General features: G+C 43.8%; 1 protein-coding gene across 1 annotated transcript in view; it reads right to left on the reverse strand.

Annotated features, from left to right (window-relative positions):
- Positions 1 to 21,074, reverse strand: part of LOC309388510 (transient receptor potential cation channel subfamily V member 6-like) — a 94,227-nt gene extending 73,153 nt beyond the window's left edge. Inside the window, exon 1 of the mRNA XM_081945899.1 lies at positions 20,803 to 21,074. Coding sequence (XP_081802025.1) covers positions 20,803 to 20,930 — 128 coding nt within the window. The 5' untranslated portion in view covers positions 20,931 to 21,074. The remainder of the gene's footprint in view (positions 1 to 20,802) is intronic.
- Between the last annotated feature and the right edge of the window lie 336 nt (positions 21,075 to 21,410).

The raw sequence follows: 21,410 nt of genomic DNA on the forward strand, positions 1-21,410 counted from the left end.
ATAACTTACATTTAAAATAGACTTAAACTCTGTCTCATTAAGTATTTGGCATCAATTCTTGCAAAGCAAAACTTTTGAAAACCTAATTCCCATTAGCTGGTTTCCAAAAACAGTAGTAGCTTGTAGTATAATGAAGAAGGCAGAGCATCCATGCCAATCCTTCTCTTACAAAGAAAAGCAAATCTTAACAGTATTAATGTATCTACCAGCTATCTGATAGTTCTTGAAAACATCAAATTGCAAGCATTTAATTCCCCCACTTTAGGGACCTTCTGACTGCAACTCTGAAGTACAGGAAACAACTCAATAACAATCATGTCTCAAGCATCAGAGCCACCAGGTGTTTTTGTAGCAGCGATTCAAAAATGTTAAGATAGCGGTTGCACCAGTGTGATTAAAGCTCTGTTCATTTTATGTAAAAGGTCAGGATTTGATCCTATGGTTGTGTCCATCTTTACTTTTCTCACCCTGTCTTTCTGGACACTGTTAAGAGCCACGCTCCACCAGTCATTTCTACCATTGTTTCTATCAAACCCCCTCTTTATGTGCATCAGCGTTATGGTACATTATTTTGTGTGGAGCGTATTTACTGGAATCATGACTTAAGCCATAGGATCTAAGTTTGAAAGCATGGACCGCTGCAAAGCATTCTGTGGAATTTCCAAACGATGACTGACATTGTAGATATCAATGATGACTGCCGACCCAAAAATCTAAGGTATTTGTACCATTGTGTTGGTTGTTCTTGCGTGTCAAGAAGGTTAAAGGCACTGTTTGTCTTCATGATCTTCAAATCAGAAGTATGTCTTTGCAAACAAAGTGATGCAATGCATACTATTTTTGACCTCCGTGACTTCAATGTTAGAAAAGGGCAGCCCTCAGAGAAGGGCGCATTTATCTATTTGTTGCCTGTTTTCCCTACGTGAATGCAATTATTCGACATAAAATATAACACCATAGTGCAGTCTTAAAAAATAGCAACATGCTAAAGCATCAAAAAAGAAAAGAAAAATGAAACTATAACAGCTGACTTACACAGACATAAAAATGCCAGGCAAGAGAAACACTGTATGTATCTGTTTTTAATCAAAGAAGCCAGATTTCTATCTTTGCTATTGCTGTAATGGCATAGGATCCTATAGGGCAGGGGTGTCCAAACTTGGGAACTTTAAGACTTGTGGACTTCAACTCCCAGAATTCCCCAGCCAGCCATGCTGGCTGGGGAATTCTGGGAGTTGAAGTCCACAAGTCTTAAAGTTCCCAAGTTTGGACACCCCTGCTATAGAGAGCATCCCACGATCTCAGTCTTGCGTTAATTAGGGTCCTCCCTAAACTTTGATTCAATAGCACAAAGTCAAAATCTTTAGATATAACAGGATGTCTATCCATGAACAACAGCAAGTTGTATACACGCATCACTATGTGACTAAGTTGTGCTGATGCTAGTACCTACTCATTCGTTGCCAAGGAATTTGACCAAATGGAGGGCACAGTTTCCCGAACCTTCTGTACTTTAATTAGCAAGTTTATTTATGTAAATGCTATTCCTGTTACTCACCTGGCTATGAATCTTTTTGAAGCTATCAATACATGACATTATGACAAAGAAGGTACAAGTTTCTCTTATTATGGTAGCCTTTCATTATTGTTGTTGTTGTTGTTGTTGTTGTTGTTGTTGTTAAATTTAATGAAATGTGATTTTAGAAACAATACATGTAAGGTAGTTCTTGACATATGATCATTTGCTTAGCAATCATTCAAAATTACGATGGATCTCCAAAAATATTAACACCTTGTCCCCTACACATGCACACACACACACACGCACACACACACACACACACACACACTGCAGTTACACGATTGCATTTGTGCATTACTGGGCACTTGGTAACTAGCTCACCTTTATGGTTGTCTGCAGTGTCCTGCAGTCATGTAACCATGATTTTCAATGTTTTTTGGTAGTTTCTGGCATTTTATTCCAGGTTCCAGCAAAAAAACGCCCTTCAGGTGAAATGGATTTCATTATTGACTGTAGCACTCATTTAACAACTGCTGCAAAAGAGGGCATAAAATTGGGTCTGGTCACATGATGACCCACTTAACCAAAGCAACAACTTGCAGCCATAATTCCAGGTTCAATTACAGTCATAAGACAAGGACTATCTGTAAAAGGCAAACTAAAAGATGGAAAGATCGAAGTACGACTGAACAGATAACCAACTTAAAGCATGCAGAATCTCAAACCATAGCAGCCTTCAAAATGTGCAGTGTGTTTCTTTTCTTATGGGGCTCTTATTAACAAACGAAAGAGTGACACAGAATGTAAGATGTTGCTATCGTAGCATTACGCCAGTTTCAGTTATTCAATAGTCTATTGATCAACAGTCTAGCATTCCATTGCAACATCCAGTTTGTTTACCTGATTCTAATCCTTCCTCCATTTCTCTCCTAAACACGTTTCTGATGGGAGTTTGTGTATGTGAATGTGTGTGTTTGCACACCTGCATGTATCTGTGAGTTTAATTTCTGTGCACTACTGAGTTATGTTTCTGCCAATTTCTGCATTATCATAGCTCTTCCCCTGTGGTATTGGTTTTAAAGCTGAAGGACTTGTTTTTCAACATTTCCCCTACCTTCTCTTTTAACCCCAGGCAGGGAAGATTTGCAGACAGCAAAGATGTTGCCTCCCATTGACAGCACTGTTTAAACAGACGAAGTGTGTGAAGACATGGCAGCTCGCTGATTGTGGCTCTATCATCATCTGCAAAAGCACCGCAATTAAACAGCAAAACTAGCCCTGTATTAAACTATGCAACCTGCTCCTTGTAGCCCTTTTATATGAATATATTAATTATTTAGGCACTTCAAACCATTCCCTCGTGAAGTTCTCAAAGACATCAAAGATTACTTCCCTTTCATTCTGAACTTGACTCCTGGTGCCTTCACGGACACATGCTGGAGGGAGGGAGGCTGATAGCAGTACAGAAACAATCTCCCACTGAGATCTTCCAAGTTTTTTTTAAACTTTCCAATCTAGCCTCCAGCCCTGATATCCCCTAGAGTTCTCCCATACAATTATTAATCGGGCCTGACTCTACTTAGCTTTTATGAGATCAATCAGGGTCAGTTATATGCTGCCACCTACTGGTATACATTGTTAATAGAGGACACTTCAGTTCTTTAGTTCTAAGGATAACCAATAATTACATTTCCTGATAAATATCTAAAGTAATTAAGTATTCCAATAAACAATAAATAGAATCATATGAGGCCAGCTGAGAAAATGCCCCAAAGACATACACTTTAAAGATTTATTTGAAAGTTAAACTTAACCTTTATTGTCACGATAGCTTTATCATTGGTCTTTTCTATTGTTCTCTAACAGAAATGAATGGAATGTCAGTTAGCTCATTCTAAAGCACAGGCTGGAGATTAATTGCATGATACAGGAATCTGGAGATTTCATTGCTCTCCTCCCATGATAATCCTTGGAGCTGTTGGTTGGTTGTGTTGCTGTTTAGGTTTTGTGAAGTAACCTCTTGAAATCCAGGTTCTGGGGCAACTATGACAACTTTATAACCCGTGAACTTCAATTCCCAGAAGTCCATGCTGGCTCAAGAATTCTTGAAGTTGAAGTCCACAGGTCCTAAAGTTTATTTATTTATTTTATTTTATTTTATTTCTAGACCGCCCCCTCTCCCCGAAGGGACTCGGGGTGGTGTACAGGTACCAAATTAAAAAACCTTACAAATAATCATAAATATAGTTAAACTATACGAATTAAACATTAAACCCCTGTACAAATTTATAAAAATTAAAAACTAAGCCTAAGACCAAAATTTAAAAATACAGACTGGGGTGGGAAAGCTGGAATTAGGCCAAGCCGGCTAGATTAAACAGGTGGGTTTTGAGCTTCTTACGGAAGGAGCGGAGGTCCGTGGTTGTTCTAATATCAGGGGGAAGGTCATTCCAGAGGGTCGGGCCCATCACAGAGAAGGCCATAGTTGCTATAGTTGCCCACACATAGTACAGGGCAGTGATGGCAAAACTTTTCGGCCCAAACCGGAACGTGCGTACATGTGTGTGTGTGTGTGCAGACCGGAGTGCCGGAGTACCAGAGCACCAGACACTTGGAGACCAGCTGGCCGGCACACGCATGCCTATTTTTGACCTGTTTTTGGCCTTTTGGGGCAGTTTTGGGGCTGTTTTCAGGCTGTTTTTCGGGCCGCTTTTAGGCCATTTCCCGGTGTTGTGGCAACCGTAAAGACCAGCTGGCTGGCACACCAGAAACTTGAAGAGCAACTGGTGACAGCACATGTGCCCACAGAGAGGGCTCTGCATGCCACCTCTGGCACATGTACCATAGGTTCGCCATCACGGGTATAGGGTTTCCTGCTTGAGGGAGGGGGTGGATTAGAAGATCTCCAAGGTCAAGTCAAGTCAAGTCAAGTAGGTTTCATTGTCATTTCAACAATATACAGTACAGTACACACGTTCCCCCAGGACCAAGGTGCTACATCAGACAACATAGATTAAAAAAAAGAGCACACACAGAACTACATATAGCTCTAAATCTAAGAACTTAAAGAGTGTTGAGGAGTCTGATGGCTTGTGGAAAGAAAGTGTTACACAATCTGTTTGTGCGGGCCTGAATGCTTCTGTACCTTTTTCCAGATGGCAGGAGAGTAAAGAGCATGTATGAGGGGGTTGGGGTCAGCCACAATGTTTCTGACTTTATGAATGCAGCGTGTGGTGTATATGTCCATGACAGAGGGAAGAACAACCCCAATGATCTTCTCTGCCATCCTCACTATTTGCTGTAGGGTCTTGCGATCCGAAACGGTGCAATTCCCAAACCAGGTGGTGATGCAGCTGGTCAGGGTGCTCTCGATGGTCCCTCTGTAGAAGGTTGTGAGGATGTGTGGTGGAAGCTCTGCCTTCTTCAGTTTCCTAAGAAAGTGAAGACGCTGCTGGGCCTTCCTTGTTATGGAACCGGTGTTGAGGGACCAGGTGAGATTCTCCACCAGGTGAACACCAAGGAATTTGGTGCTCTCTACGATCTCCACGAAGGAGCCATTGATCTTCAGCGGGGAGCGGTCGTGTTGTGTCCTCCTAAAGTCAACAACCATCTCTTTTGTTTTGTCTACATTCAGAGATAGGTTGTTGGCTTTACATCAGTTCGTTAACTTCCAATTATATTTATTCTATTGCTATTCTGTTCTCCTGTGTTCTGCTATTGAAAAGATCACGGAGGAGGAAGAGAACAGTCTCTTTAAAAATGTCAGCATCCATGTTTGTGTTTTATCATTCAACACCAAGCAATCATTCAAGATCAATGTATCATGACATTACCTAACTCTCAATTCCCCAGATGCTTTCCTGCTTTCTTACATTCTCACAGTGTGTTTTGAATATACACTTCTCTTCCTATTTGATTGTGCACTGTGATCTAGATCCTGCAATAATTCTTTGAAATCACTTTGATCAAGAAACAAAGCAGCATCCTAATGTTCAGGATATCTTTTCCTCAGGAGGATTTAAAGTAAATGAGAGTATAATAACTTTAAGCATCTAGGTGAGCTGGAGCCCAGGTAAAATATCTGAGTGTTTAAAACCCTTCATTTATATGGAATGATTTAGTACTGCATCAGGTCCAAGGGTGAAATCAACTTACTTTCACTACCGGTTGGCAAATGTGAGCGCAAGCTCACATTTCTTCTCTCTCATTATCTCCTCCAGCTCTCTCTCATTTCTCTCTCCCTCTCTCTGTCCCCGTGCTGCGGGTTTCCAACAACCGGACTAGAAGATCCCATTCTGTTAATCATGCATGCTCCATTTTTCTTTGAGTATAAAAGCAGGGATCAGCCACTGGATTAAATTTACTCTTCCTATGAGAAATCAACTATTGCCTTCTCTTTACCTAGCAAAGAATGGAGCAAGATAATAAGCAAAGAAGGTAATAAGCAAGATGAAAATGGGGAAAATGGGATGTTGAGTTGAGTTTTGGGTGATTACTTACTACACTTGTTAGATTCGGGCAACGAGAGAACAGACTCCGGACAAGTAGTGACTTAACAGCTCTTTATTAATCGTAGTAGTGATCCAGCTTAGTGTGTGGTCTGAGGTTTCCCCTTTTGCCTCTCGACCAATCAGAATGATCCCTAGTTCCCGCCCTAGCGGCGGACCTGAGTGGAGACTTACAGCGATATATGCTAATATCTAACACCCCTCCCTTCTTAGACGGAGTGTTCCTGTTAGTAATAAAGTCCTTTAAGTACGTCGGTTTCTGTCTTACACGGGTGGATCGTCTGAGTTCAGGTTGAGCTGGAGTGGGTGTGAGATCGGCTTGTTTGTCTAGTTCCGTTCCGCAGTCGGGGGGTGGAAGGCTTTCATCGCTTGGATGCTGTTCCACTCCGTCGTTGATCTCTGGTTCCACTCCGGGATCCGGGGTGTTGTGATCCTCTGTGTTTGGGCTCTCGGGTTGCTCACTTTCCAACGGAATATAGTCCTCGTTAGCTGATCGAAGGTCTGAGTGTGTTAGACGACCCCGGAGTTGGTCTATGTGCCTTTTCCAATTTCTACCATCTTCTAGTTCCAGCAAGTATGATCGTGGACCCGTGATACCAATTACCCTTGCCGGCATCCACAGCGTTCCCCCTGCATAGTTGTGGGCGTATACTGAATCCCCTATGCTAAAGTTCCGAATTTTGCTTGTAGAGTCTGGGGGCGATGTGGCAGAGTAATTTGGGTGAAGTCGGTCCAGGTGAGACCGTAGACGGCGGCCCATGAGGAGTTCAGCGGGGTTCCTACCCGTCGTGGCGCTGGGGGTAATATGTTGGATTAGAAGGTAATGATCAATGCGTGTTTGCCAATCACCTGGGCCCATCCTAGCGAGGGCCTCTTTTGCGGATCGCACCATTCTCTCCGCCTGTCCGTTCGAGGCCGGATGGAATGGCGCGACAAGGGCATGCCAAATTCCCTGACTTGCTAGATATGTTTCGAATTGCATGGCCGTGAATTGGGGCCCGTTATTGGAGACCAGGAGGTCGGGCAGACCATGAGTGGTGAAAAGTCGCCGTAGTACCTTAACGACTGCCTCTGCCATGATTGAAGTCATTAGGACTACTTCCAACCATTTGGAGTATGCATCCACAACTATTAAGAATGTTTGTCCCTGGACTGGCCCTGCGAAATCGATGTGTATTCGCGACCAAGGTGCTTTTGGTTTGTCCCATTCTGTGGCGGGCGCTTCAGGGGGTGCTGGTCTAGACTCTTGGCACGGATCGCAAGTGGCTACCCATTCCTCTATCTCTTTGTCCATATTTGGCCACCAAACGTAACTCCTAGCTAACGCTTTCATCCTTACGATCCCCGGATGCCCAACATGTAACGCTTCTAATACATTTCTCCGCAATGCGTATGGAACAACAACTCGATCCCCCCATAATAAACAACCTTGTAAAACCGACAATTCATCGCGCTTTGACCAAAACAGTTTGAATTCGGGTCCCACATTTCCCTTTGGCCACCCCCTCCATACCCAAGTTTGTACTTGTCTGATTACATTGTCCTTAGCAGAAAACCTAGCAACGTCCAAGGAAGAAACAGGTCCAGAGTCCAAACAATCGATTAATAAAACCGGTACCTCGGGAGTGGGGTCTGTTAAAAGTTCTGGAAGTGGGCAACGGCTGAGTGCGTCTACGTGCCCTAGTGTGGATCCCGGTCGATGTATCAGTTTGTAGGAGTACGCAGCCAGGAAAACAGTCCACCTGGTCATGCGCGGGGAAAGTGAGACTGGTGTGGGGCGGTTTTCCGACAAAAGACAAAGTAGTGGTTTGTGGTCTGTGATGAGCTCGAAATCGCGGCCATAGAGGTACTCATGGAAACGTTTGACTCCTGCCACAGCGGCTAACACTTCTCTGTCCATTTGGCTGTAGTTCCTTTCGGCTGATGAAAGAGTCCTTGAGTAGAATGCTATGGGCGCTTCGCTTCCATTCGGCATCCTGTGGCTGAGAACTGCGCCGACGCCGAAAGGTGATGCGTCGCAGGTCAAGACCAGTGGTAGCGTCTGGCTGTATTGAACGAGCAGCGAGTCGGTGGTGAGCAGGCGCTTGACTGCAGCGAAAGCTGCTGCCTCGGAACGTCCCCATGTCCATTTTGCGTTCTTGGCGAGGAGTCGGTGTAACGGCTCAGCAACGGTAGCTTTCTGTCTCAGAAAAACGCTGTAGAAGTTAAGTAGTCCGAGGAATGCCTGCAACTCGGTCTGGTTCCGTGGTGTGGGGGCGTCCTGGATCGCCTTAATTTTCTTCGATGTTGGATGTATGCCCAAACCATCGATTCTATATCCCAGGAATTCTACGCTAGGCACGTTAATTTGGCATTTTTCTTTTTTTAGGCGGAGACCCTTCTCTCTAATTCTGGCCAAAACAGTTCTAACTCTTTTTACTAGTTGCTCCTCATTTGCAGCTGACACCAAGATGTCGTCAAAATACGGGACGACCCCTGGTATTCCCTGCAAAAGCCGTTCCATGACGCTCTGGAACAGACCGGGAGCGATGCTTACACCGAATTGCAACCGGTTGCATTTGAATGCGCCCTTATGCGTCACTATAGTCTGGGCCTCCGCTGTGGCGCTATCCACTGGCAGTTGCTGGTAAGCTTGTGCCATGTCTAATTTAGCAAATATTTTTCCTGGCCCCAACGAGTGCAATAGGTGTTGGACTACTGGCACAGGATATGCACTTTGTTGTAGGGCGACATTAATTGTGCATTTATAGTCCGCGCAGATGCGGACTGACCCATCTGGTTTAACTGGGGTCACGATGGGCGTTTCCCAGCGCGCGTGATCCACCGGTTCGAGGATCCCCTGTTCTACTAGTTTATCTATCTCCTTATCAATTTTGGGGCGGAGTGCGAAAGGCACTCTCCTTGGTTTGAGTCGGATTGGCGCCACGTTGGGGTCTAGACTGAATGATATAGGTTTACCCACATACTTACCAAGATCAGGGCTGAACACATCCTCGAACTCCTTAAAAATCTGTTCAGCGCTGCTGTTCTCCACGGCGTTGATTCCGGTGACTTCTAGCCCCAGGGCTTCAAACCAATCCAATCCCAGGAGGCTCTGTAATGGTGCGCTGGCGATGGTCACAGGCAGCTGGGCTACGATGTCCTTGAACTGCACCCAAAACGTGCCTTGACCCACGATGGGGACCCTGTTCCCCTGGTAGTCTCGTAGCAGGATGTCTGGTGTACGCAGTTGGCGCTTTTTAAGGCTAGGGATTGCCTTTTTCATGGCAGACCATGAAATGATCATCAGGGACGATCCAGTGTCAACTTCCAGCTCACAAGGGGAGTCCTCCAGGAGGACAGTGATTTTCAGCTTTTTAGGCCGCTTGGTGCGGACCTGACCTATCGTTGTGAGATAGGTTCGCAATGGTTCTCTCTGGGTCAACTCTCTCTCTGCATCAGTATCCTGGGGATATTCTCTCTCAGCTCTCTGGTAATATGCCCTTTCAGCTCTTTGTGTGTATTCTCTCTCGGCAAACTCCCTTTGGTTTCTCTCTGGGCGCCCTTTGTTTTTTCGCCAAGCCCCTGGGTTGGGCTTCTGTTGGCGGTACATCGGAGGCTGCCGTTGTGAGGCAGGGACTTCGCTCCGGCACACTCTTGCGATGTGCCCCAGTTTGTCGCAATGCGAGCAAACAACGTTTCTGAACCGACAGGTAGACCGGGGGTGGTTCCCTCCGCAACTTGCACATGGTGGCAAACGGAATTCGGGTTTCCCCACCGGTCTCATGTGACTGCTCCGCATACGGTGACTGTCCTCGAACTCGGACTCCTCGATTTCTTGATCGGTGTCCTCATAGTGAACTCTGGCGTGTCTGGATCCGGTCTGGGTCGCGCTGTATCTGCGTTGTATGGACTCGGATGATCTGTCTGCTGATTCGGACGCCCTTGCTTCATCGAGTGCAATCTGTAGGCTTAGGTTTGACTTGGCCAACAACCGCTTCTGTAGAGAGATGTCTCTCAACCCGCATATGAGTCTTGCCAGGATTTGCTCGTCCAGATCCCTGAACTCGCAATGCGTAGCCGCTTTCCATAGCGCTGCAACATATTGGTTGATTGATTCTCCCGCCTTCTGGTTACTCATGTTGAATTCCTGGCGGCGAACGTGGCGGGAAGGTTTTGGCGCGTAGTGCGTTTGTAAAGTCTGTTGTAGTGCCGCCCATGATACCGCTTGTATAGGGGTTGGCTCAGAAAGGTCTCTGGCCGTTTCGAAGACTTCTCGCCCACAGTAGCTCAGGAATATGTTTTTCTTGCGAGAGTCTGGTACTCCCGTGTATTCGTTTGCTTCGAGGAAACACTTGAACCTGATCATGTAGGACTCCCAATGGTCGTTCAGTGGATCGAACGGAGCTGGAGGAGTGTGCATCGCCATCTTGTCTGCGTTTGAATTTGCCGCGCTGAGATGGCTGCCGGAATTCCCGCCGAATTCCTAGGCTGGATCGAATCCTTGGATTCTGGAGGTAGCGTCTTCGTCCTATCTGTCTCTTGATCCCATCCTCGTCGCCATTGTTAGATTCGGGCAACGAGAGAACAGACTCCGGACAAGTAGTGACTGAACAGCTCTTTATTAATCGTAGTAGTGATCCAGCTTAGTGTGTGGTCTGAGGTTTCCCCTTTTATGGGGATCGGGTACGCCTCTCGACCAATCAGAATGATCCCTAGTTCCCGCCCTAGCGGCGGACCTGAGTGGAGACTTACAGCGATATATGCTAATATCTAACAACACTGCTAGAATTCCGGATGTATAAAGAAGATGTTTTCTGGCATTTCTACAACAGTTTTAAATTAGCAAATCATTGCATAGAAGTCCAGAAGTCTTAAAGTTGAGAAGCTTGGACATCCCTGTTATATGGATTGTTGCAGAAGTGGAAATGGGGTAAAGAAAATGGAAACCTATGGCTACTGTTTGGCCTGAGGTCTAGAGGATAGTATGTTTGAAGTCTTGAAGTGAGTTTTATTTCTTTACATCTCAATAAGCACTGACTACATTCCTAGGAGCAGACTTGCAAAGACAACCGGTTTGATCTACTTGTTATGTCACCACAAACTAGGAGAGTGCATTCTAGTCCTGCCTTAGGCATGAAAGCCAGTTGGCTGACTTTGGTCCAGTCACTCTCTCTCAACCCAACTCACTTCACAGGGTTGTTGTTGTGGAGAAAATAGGGAAAGGAAGAAGTATCACGTATGGTTGCAGACTTGCGCTATCTAAAAGTATAAAAAAGACAGGATAAAAAATATAATCTAATCCAGGGGTGTCCAAACTTGGGAACTTTAAGACTTGTGGACTTCAACTCCCAGAATTCCCCAGCCAGCATGGCTGGCTGGGGAATTCTGGGAGTTGAAGTCCACAAGTCTTAAAGTTCCCAAGTTTGGACACCCCTGATCTAATCTAATTAATCTAATCTAGTCTAACGATCCATTATGTTCCATGCAAACATGAATATCCATATATATGGAATGGGAGGCTTTCTTCAGAAACTATTTGCAAGAGACCAAGAACTCATTCCGAGGCAGGATTACACTACTACTACCTTAAACCCACCAATGAACAGCAGTGTCACACATAGTGGGATATATAAAAATAGTTTTTCTCCCTCCAGACCTTTATTCTAATTCTGCATTCAATATTCAAACTTTGTCAGGTCATTAAGTTTGAGTACTTTCCCTGGGGCAATGTTTGAGCTGTAAAATACTTTGGCTTTGGGGTGTTTGAGCATTATAATTAAACCTTAGATTTTTATCAAAGCTAAAAGATGACAGCAATAGATAAAACACAACTCCCTCTGAACAATTCATAGTTGAATGACTGTTGTGTCAACACTCTGTAAATGCTGTTGAGAAATGACATACAGAGCACCACATTCCTTAGCCAGGCCTTCTGTCTTGTTTTCTTTGAAAATAAAAATAAAATAAAAAGCAAGTGTAACAGCTAGTTGCTCACGAAATTTGGTTTTAAAAACATGACTAGCCTTCCTGGTAGAATTCACATTTAGGTAGGTCTTAAATTTAAGTCCACAACCCAAAGCTAGCAACAGCAAGCAAAGGAGGGTATACATTTGGCAAGCATACCCTGTGGAGTCAGTTTGGGTTTAAGAACCCGATTAAAAGATTGAGCCTTGATAACCTGAATGGTCCATCATATTTACAAAGCCATTAAATGCTATACATAACTCAGGGTAAAACGCATAACTTTCTACCCTAGTGCCTTTGGATATCTTGATTTTGTTTTTTGTTTAAAAATTTTATTGTTTTAATTAGACAGATAACACACACACAAAACACTCTTCAATACGTCTTCCAGCTAGCATGTCGATTGGTTACAATTAAATTCCGTGCATTACTACAATCATTCTTTATACTTCATTCAAATTGAATTGTGCATTTTGAATCAAAGATCTTTATGCCGTAAATATACCAACATTCTCCTTTAACTGCATTTGTTTGAAAGTACTTTTATCCAGAATCATTCGTATTTATATTATCCAATGAATAAACATTTTAACACCGACAACAATCTGTAAGAGCTACCACATTCTGCTTATTTATCGCCTAGGATTCTTATTTCTTTCCTCCATCCACCTATACCATTTATCCCATATCTGATAGAATTCTGATTCTTCTTTTCCCTGAATTTATTTAGTTAGCTTGTCCATTTCGGCACAGTCCATCACCTTTCTTATTATTTCATCTTCACTTGGAGTTAGCTTGTTTTTCCATTTCTGGGCATAGGCAATCCTTGCCGCCGTTATTATATGCAATATTAAGTACTGGGTTTCTTTTTTGTATTTTGTAGGCAGTAATCCTAATAAGAAGATTTCCGGTTTCCATTCTATTTTAACTCTCGTTATTGCCTTCAGCCAGTTTTTGATCTTTTCCCAGACATCTTGATTTTGATTGCTTGACATCAGGGATGTCAAACTCAAGGCCCCGGGACCGGATCTGGCCTGTGGGGTACTTAGATCTGGTCACCAGGACCACCCTGGAAACAGCAGTGCCTCTACCAGTGTAAGCACGCTGGTGAGCTCCGTTTTCAGCTGCAATGGTCTCCTGCAACCCTCTGCCAGTAAAAATGGAGCTCAAGAGAGAGCACCCACCCAACCTCCGTTTTTGCTGGCAGAGGGTTGCAGGAAGCCGTCACAGCTAAAAATGGAGCTCACCAGCCTGTTTTCACTGGCAGAGCACTTGGGTCACTACAGGCACCCCCGACACAAGGGACGTCGACCTGGCCATACCCACTGCAGCCATGCCACTCGCCCCCCCCCCAACCCTGATGCAGCCCTCAATGAAATTGAGTTTGACACCCCTGCCTTACATCGTTTCCCCAACCAGCCCTTTATGGCAAAGCACCTGAAGTCATTGTTTTGCCTAGGAAAGCTCTAGGTTTGATTTTCAGCATCTTCCTGCAAAATGAGAAAACATCATTTCAGATAGACAATTGGTAACTAGGTGGGCCCAGAGTTTGCCTTGCCACGAGGCTGCTTTCTCTGGCAGCATAATAGCCATCACCAGAGTTCAAAATGCCCTCCTGTCATTAACACGCTGGAGAGCTTGAGACATAGTACAGTCTGTCCTATCGCTACTATAGGACAAACAGAAAACTTGTTCTTAAGTGGTGCTCATTAAGGAACTGCATGCCACCTTGACATTAGAGTTGGTTTAATCATCTCCCCAAACTTTATGCTGGAATATTTATTTTTGTGTTTGGGGCCTCCACCCTAACAAAGTTTGTTACAAGGTGTCCTGCACCTCTAACGTCCTCTTTCTTATAAATCTTCCCAGAATAACTAGGTGTATACAAATTCCGATTCGTTTTTATAGCCTATTGAATGAAAAAAAGGCAAGTCCTGTTTTGCCTTCAGCAAACATTTTCAGCAATGAGGCCTGGACCAAGTATTTGCCCTTGATAAGTAAGCCGTGCATGGTGAAAGTTGCTCCTCCAAAATCCCTCCAGGCCACTACTGGATGACTGTTCAATCTCACATCTCCTTGCCTCATGGGTAGCATAGCATCCACATTGATGTACGGAAGTGTTTATTGGGAGGTTTTGCTGGCCCTTGAGTTTTATACTTAATCTGACAATTTAGGCTTTCATTTTGGGCTAATCCTTGAGGTGTTTCACTTCTATGCATTTTAAGTATAAGGAGCTGGTCTACCAGGCTGTACCCTGTGGTGGTGGGTTGGATGTACTTGATATGTTCTTGAGTGTAGACTGTAGTGTAGATTTTATTAAGAACATAAGAAATGTTGTGCAGATTTGAAACAAAGTGTTTCACTCCACATTACTTGGAAGGATCTCTTCACTGGGCCACTTGACAAAGAAAAAACAAGCGACGTTTTCTCAGGTCTTGCGCGTACACAGACATTTCCTCCTGCCAGTGATTTTCCTAGCTTGCCATTTCTTTAAAAAAAACTGAAGTCTGAGGTCATGTTTTGTTGCTGCCTTCCTCCTCCTGGCACATTTGATAATGATAAATCTAGAGTCCCACTTTCAGCATACAGCTTTTTGGTTCATTTTTGATTCATTTAGCCTAGCTGTCTCTACTCTGTTGTAGATGTCCTGGGAGGGTGCAAGATGGAGAAGACAATTCAGTCTTTTCTGCTGCTAAGCGATGTTGAGCAAGAATATGGCAGGAGCTGTTGACCATGAATCAATCAGAATTATTTAGAATCCTGGCTTAGAGTCAGATGTAAAATGCAAAACATGAGGTCAGGAAAGGACAATTCTCTCTCTCTCTCTCTCTCTCTCTCTCTCTCTCTCTCTCTCTCTCTCTCTCTCTCTCTCTCTCTCTCTCTCTCTCATTCTATTCCTTCAAAAGTAATGTGTTGGATCCCTGAGGCTGGAGGGGACTATGACTAAAATTAATGGTGGTAGGGCCACTGATTCTCTTTCTAGTATTCCTGTTTATTTCTTTATAAAAACTTGTCTTCTGCTCCCCACACAGCAGATTGGCAGTGGAGGCACAGATAGACATCTGACTGTTCTCCACAAATTGAGGAGACCGTGAATATGGTCTCATTCAATGGTGGGATTCAGCCATTTTGCACCACTTCGGGAAACTGGTTGTTAACTTTCTGAGCAGTTTGGTAAACTGGTTGTTTAAAGAAATCATTAGGGCAGAGAACCAATTGTTAAATTACTTAAATCCAACCATTGGCCTGATCTATAAATCAAATAATACATGAGAACATTCTATAAAATTCACAAGCATTCCAAGTTATCCTTAGTTACTATTAGGTTATGCTTGCTTGAAAACCTCTCAGTGGATTTACAAAACTCACAAGCAGATGTAGTTTTTTTATCAGGATTCAGCTATTTCCTTGTCCTGGGTATGTCATTAAGTTCCACTCTGCTCTTAGAGTTACACTCCTCTCAATTGCCAGCTCATTCTCTGTCCACTACAGATGATGGTTCTTACTTGTTTGCTTGCAGGAAGAGAAGGAAGTCCGTGATGCTTTGAAATAATACTTTTGCAAACTTTACTTCTCTCTAAGCCAAAAAGAAATGTCTGAGTTTTATCTACATAGCTTCTGATTTGCTCGTAGGGTCATATTTCATCAGGGAAGCTCCTGAAGCCTCCAGAGGGCCTCCGGGGGAGGCTTTTTTCGCCCTCCCCAGGCTCCTATAAAGCCTCTGGAGCCTGGGGAGGGCAAAAAATGGCTTTTAAAAAGGCTGAACTCAGCTTGCTAGCGGGCGCATGCATGCTGGCCAGCTGACAGGGCAACGCCTCGCATGCCCTGACAAATGGCTCCGCATGGCACCTGTGGCAACCTTTCCATAGGTTTGCCATCCCGGGACTATGCTATACTATATCAGTCAATTCCTTGACAGAGTTTAATCTGCCCATCCAGTCTGGTGAATGAAGGAGGATTTGTTGCTGCTTCCTTATCGCTTTAAAATGCACCAGATGTGGTCCTTTTCTAGACTGGCTCCCCTTTAATAGAATATCTGCGACATCCCCCCCCCCCCCCCCAGATATGAATGGCTCCTGCCAGTATTTTAAAACCAGGCAAAAGCATTTTCATGCCAGCAAGCACCTGGTTCTTACTTTGTTTATTTTATGGTTGCCTCTGATGATATTTATAAATTGTTTATTGATGCTTCACGTTAATGCCGTCAACATATATCTCCAGTCATAACCATTACAAAAACAGGTGAAAGAAAACTGGCTTCTGCTGGAAATATATGTGATATCCTACTGATGGTATTAATGTAATGTAATGGTTTTATTGTATATTTACAGTATACAGTATACAGTGCTTAGTATCTTACTCTAGCTTTCTTTTGCTTTACAGACCTGTGAAGGTGAAAAATGCACACCATGGTCAAAAAACTACTTTTTCATCATTGTTGTAACTCTGAACTGTCTTTGTATAAGGCAGTTGTTAAATGAGAATTACCTTTAGAAGCCTTAAGATAAAGGTAAAGGTTCCCCTCGCATATATGTGCTAGTCGTTCCCAAATTTGGGGGTGGTGCTCATCTCCGTTTCAAAGTCAAAGAGCCAGCGCCTGCGTGGTCATATGGCTGGCATGACTAAACGCTGAAGGCACACGGAATGATGTTACCTTCCCACCAAAGGTGGTCCCTATTTTTCTGCTTGCATTTTTATATGCTTTCAAACTGTTGGTGGGCAGAAGCTGGGACAAGTAACAGGAGCTCACTCCATTACGTGGCGCTAGGAATTCGAACTGCTGAGCTTTCTGATCAACAAGCTCAACATCTTAGCCACTGAGCCACCACGTCCCTTATTATTAGAAGCCTTATATACTAGGAATTCAGGCTAAGGCACACATTGTCTATTACCTACTTGAGCAATGCTTGATTTCTATTTTCTGTGGAGGCAAAAATTACCAGTAAAGAATACTGGCAACAATTAAAAATTATTTAGCAAGACTTTGCCATATTTCCTATCTGATTCTTTAATCCATCAATGGGTTCATAATAACAGATGCTTAACCTCTTCCTGGGTGTTAGTGAAACTAAACTCTTCCATAACTTTGAGTAGGAGTATTATTACTGTAATGTCACAATACAATGCTCCAAAGATATTCTCATTCTAAGCCATTATCTTATTTATGGGGCCATTAATGATTAAAAACAAAATGCAACACTTCCATTCTAAATGTATGCTTGCACCTTTGCCCGAGTCTTTAGACCCATATATCCTGATGGAACAACATGTTTCTCTGAGAGCAGACTTCTTCAGCGTGATTCCTTTTAGAGATAGTTGGACTCTAACTTCCATAGTTTATAGTCAGCATGATTAGTTAAAATGATAATCCAGCTAAACTGGGTTGGAATGATGGGGAACTGAGTCTGTAAGCCAGCCTACATGGCAGTGGGAATAGAGTGAGAATCACCTGGGTTCTAATTCCCAAAGTAAAAGACACAGAGTGACTTTGGCACATCCATGGATTTCACCTGAATCAGTTCCACAAGCCAATGAATGGAAGAATCCCCAAGCAAATCGAATTTCATCTCCGGAAAGAAGAAACGCAAAAGTTATGAGTAGAAAGCATAGACCGAATAAAAAAGTTTAAGTATGTCCTCATGTTCTCAAGTGGAGGAAAAGTACCCCAAGAGTGAGCATTATACCCACTCTGCATATGATGGCTCATCTGACAGATCGAAACGGTTGTGCAATCATGCTGTGTCGCTTCCCTGTGTACTCTATTGTTCATTTCTTCACATCTCTTGCAATGCCCCACAAGATACCAGGAACATAACTCTCCTTACAGAGATTCTCTTTCAGTCTTTCTTCTGCGTCATTTCTCCACCCCTCATCCCTTCAATTACTCTCACTGAAGGGTGCAATTGCTTCTCAGCCTACCTGAAACCACGCTCCGAATGAATGGCTGCACCACAAACTATCATAGATCAATGATAAATAATTGACGGATGTTCCCATGACTATTTAATGAAAGGTGTTTTGTTTCCAGAGGCAAGAACATGTAACTTAGTGGTGCAGGGAATATTTCATTCAGTGTTTTGGCTGAAATGAGAAGATGTGGCTCCTTGACAAATTATAATACAATGGAATGGAAATAGATGATTAGAAGCACCTAACTTGTTTTCACAGTTAAAGTACTGGTATCTTGTGGTTCATGCAAAAAAAAAGAAAAGCGACAAGAAAGCTCTTGCTCTGCACCTTATTAAACATGGTACAAAATAGAAAATCATAAATTGCAATAAGGTAACCAATCTGCTTTCCCCATCTGTCCCTACGGTACACAACCCATGGCAGTATCCATGTGGATCCTGGCATCCACTGTAAACAGCAGAGAAATGGAAGGAGGTTAAAGAATGGCAACTAAAAATAAAAAAGGATGAAAATCTCACTGCTAAATGATCAAAAAGAGCCTAGTATCAATTCTCAAGATTCCTTGTATTATATTTAACAGGACATATTCCGAACATTGTACAAAAGAAAGTGCTGCTCCAAAATAGATTGTGGTGCATTTATAAATGTGACTGCCCCATTCTTTGGCCAGGCAATCAAAGTAAATGTTCAGCAATCATTGCCTCTTCCAACATCTCACTTGATTCTGAATTCACTGTGAGACACTAAAAGCTCTGCGTACTTATATCACCCAAATAGATGATCTCATTAGTCTACATCATTTTGACAGTCCTAGTCTGGACCAAATAAGTAGCAGTACAGATAGGATAAACAATCTGGATCCATTTGAGACAATGGCAGATTCCAGTACTGTTCTGCAAAGCTAAATACATTAAATATCAATATCTTTAAAAAGCTCACAATATGTATTTTGATTTACACCAACAGGTTTGCATAAAAAATGCCCCTCAATCCATTATTCCGCTCATGTGTTACCATATCCCAAATAAAGTGCAGTGGTGTAATGTCTCATTTCAAAGTCATATTCTGCAGCTTCATTAATGACTATCAAGCCAATCAAGAAAGATGTTCAATCCTTTACTTCATTGGGAATTCTTATCAGGGCACTTTTAAAGGAAAGGTAAAGACAGACAAACTCATCCATGCAGATTTCGTGGAATTCTATGGAGGTAGTTGTCCTAGCAGTTCGAAAGCATGCAACCGTGACTAGATGAATAGGTACCACTTTGGTGGGAAGGTAACTGAATTCTCTACGCCTTTAGCCTATTGTCATGCTGGCCACATGACCACAGAAATGGTCTTTGGACAACACTGGCTCCTTTGGCCGAGAAACGGAGATGAGCAGGAAAACAACTGACAGGAAAATCTTTATCTTTTTTCAATCTTAAATTTGCCATTGCCCTCTTCCAGAACATCCTTATTTCCCAGTCTTACCCACAGCCATGGAATTCCCTAGTGGGTTCCAATCCAGATATTCACCAGGCTTAATCCTGCTTAACAAATTAAATGTTGACTTTTCCAGGTGGACCATATAGGAAAAGCGACCAGATTAGCGAATTCTATTTTATCTTGCAATGATATAATCTTGCAAGCCTAATAGTACCAATCTCCCACTGTCTCTTTTACAGCCTGATAAGTTAGGGAAGGTTCCTTTCTGAGTTTCTTTCTCCTCTCGTTAGGCAGTTGAGGGCTATGCCTCTCTTATCTGATCATTCCATAGGTAGACATTTTTGGGAAATTGATTGTCCCATGAATAACTCTATAGATGAAGGGCTTTATAGGTGACAACCAGCACCTTGAATTCCATCTGGAAACACACTAGGAGCAGATGCAGCACGTGGAATCATGAAATGTACCAAGGTGCATCCATAAATTGCCCTGCCATCATGTTTTCGGCTTTCTGGATGTTCTACAAGGGCAGCCTCATGTAAAGTGCATTGCAGTAATTCATTTGGTAGTTGACTATGGCATGAGCGATGACAAGCAGTGCCTCTCAGTCCACAAAAGGGCACCATGGGCATTCAAGATTAAGTTGGCAAACGCCCTGCCAATCACAGCGACCGCTTGCTCATCCAACATGAGCCACAAAAACAAACAAACAAATCTGGAAAAGATGGTCCTTTATTAGAGAATCAGCAGGACTCAATTTCTCCAAAGGGCCTGCCTTCAACCCTTCTTAAGCCATATCCTGTAGCTTTCACTCCCACATCTCAGATGTGTAAATGCTGCTTAGCTCTTTTGTTTAGAAGTCTGAAAAAAATGTACACCACACAGGCTTAGCGGCATTCTCGTGCAGCAATTAATTCACACATGGCAGTTTCACTTAAGAAGCTGTGATTAAAGGAGGTCATCAACATATTTTTTTCACCACAAGCTGCGACTGAACAAACACACACAGCATAGAAAGAAAGACACTTTATCTTCTACCCTCGTGTGACCGCCCTCTACTCTCTGTGTCCCACCACAGTGTTTGGAAAAGGAGTCCAAGTGTGTGCTTGTCTGCCTGTGGCACAGAGTACAGCCTTGTCCGGCTTTCAGGCAGCAGGTGCACTCAAGCTGCACTTGCTGGGATCTGGTTACAGCTTCTCCTCTGCCCAGGTATTTACCCTGCTCCCATGGGAGTGTGGGGGGAAGGGTTTAAAAGTGTTTCCCCTTCCAGGTATAACTTGCATGTGCGGCCAGTCTTTTCTCCCCAAACTAAGGAAGGAGCGAGTAAAAATTGTGCGCGCGCACACACCCTTTGGTGGACGCCTTTCGCCAACCTTCTCTCTGCGCGCGCTCCTAGAAACTCCCTTTTCACCTTAAACTCAGTAACTCTCGGCGCGTCTCCCTCCCCGACCTGCCTTCAGGATCTGAAGTGTCCTGGGTTGGACCCACCTCTTCTGTTGCAACAGGTTGGTTTCGTCAAGCTTTCTGGCCCAGGATTTCTCTCCGCGTATTCTGTGGAGGAGCGCAGCCCAGAGCCTAGAGAAAAAACCGCGGTCTCCGGGCAGCAGCATCCCCATCGCTGGGCAGGCTCAGTCTCAGCAGCGCATCCCCGAAGGGACGGTTCTTGTCGCCGTCTTCCTCCTCCTCTTTCTCTCCTTCGTCCCCGTCCTCCTCCCCTCTGCCCAGCTGTTGGAGACCAGCTCCAGTCTGGTCTGAAGACGGATGAGTCTGCAGCCGACAGAGTGCGAAGCGGGGGATGGCGGTTGCAACATCTGGCTGCTGAGCGAGGCCGGTACCTGGCGGAGTCCCATGAACAGGATCCGAGGGACAACCTGCCGGGGAGGAACCGAGAGGAGGAGGAGGAGAAGGAGAAGAAAGGCAGTCAAACCCGCCCAGCGCGACAGAAGGTTTTTGTTGACGTTTAAAGAGACCCGGAAAGAGATTTGGGACGAAAGTATTTTTTGAGCTGTGGAATTACAGCTTTCCTTCTTCGGGACTCCTTGATTATTCCTTTAAATTGTGATCTGTTAAATAGACTCCTACATCACAAGTAGACC

This window comes from Natrix helvetica (genome assembly GCF_964273705.1).
Source record: "Natrix helvetica genome assembly, chromosome: 2".
In the NCBI taxonomy this organism is placed as follows: Eukaryota; Metazoa; Chordata; class Lepidosauria; order Squamata; family Natricidae; genus Natrix; species Natrix helvetica.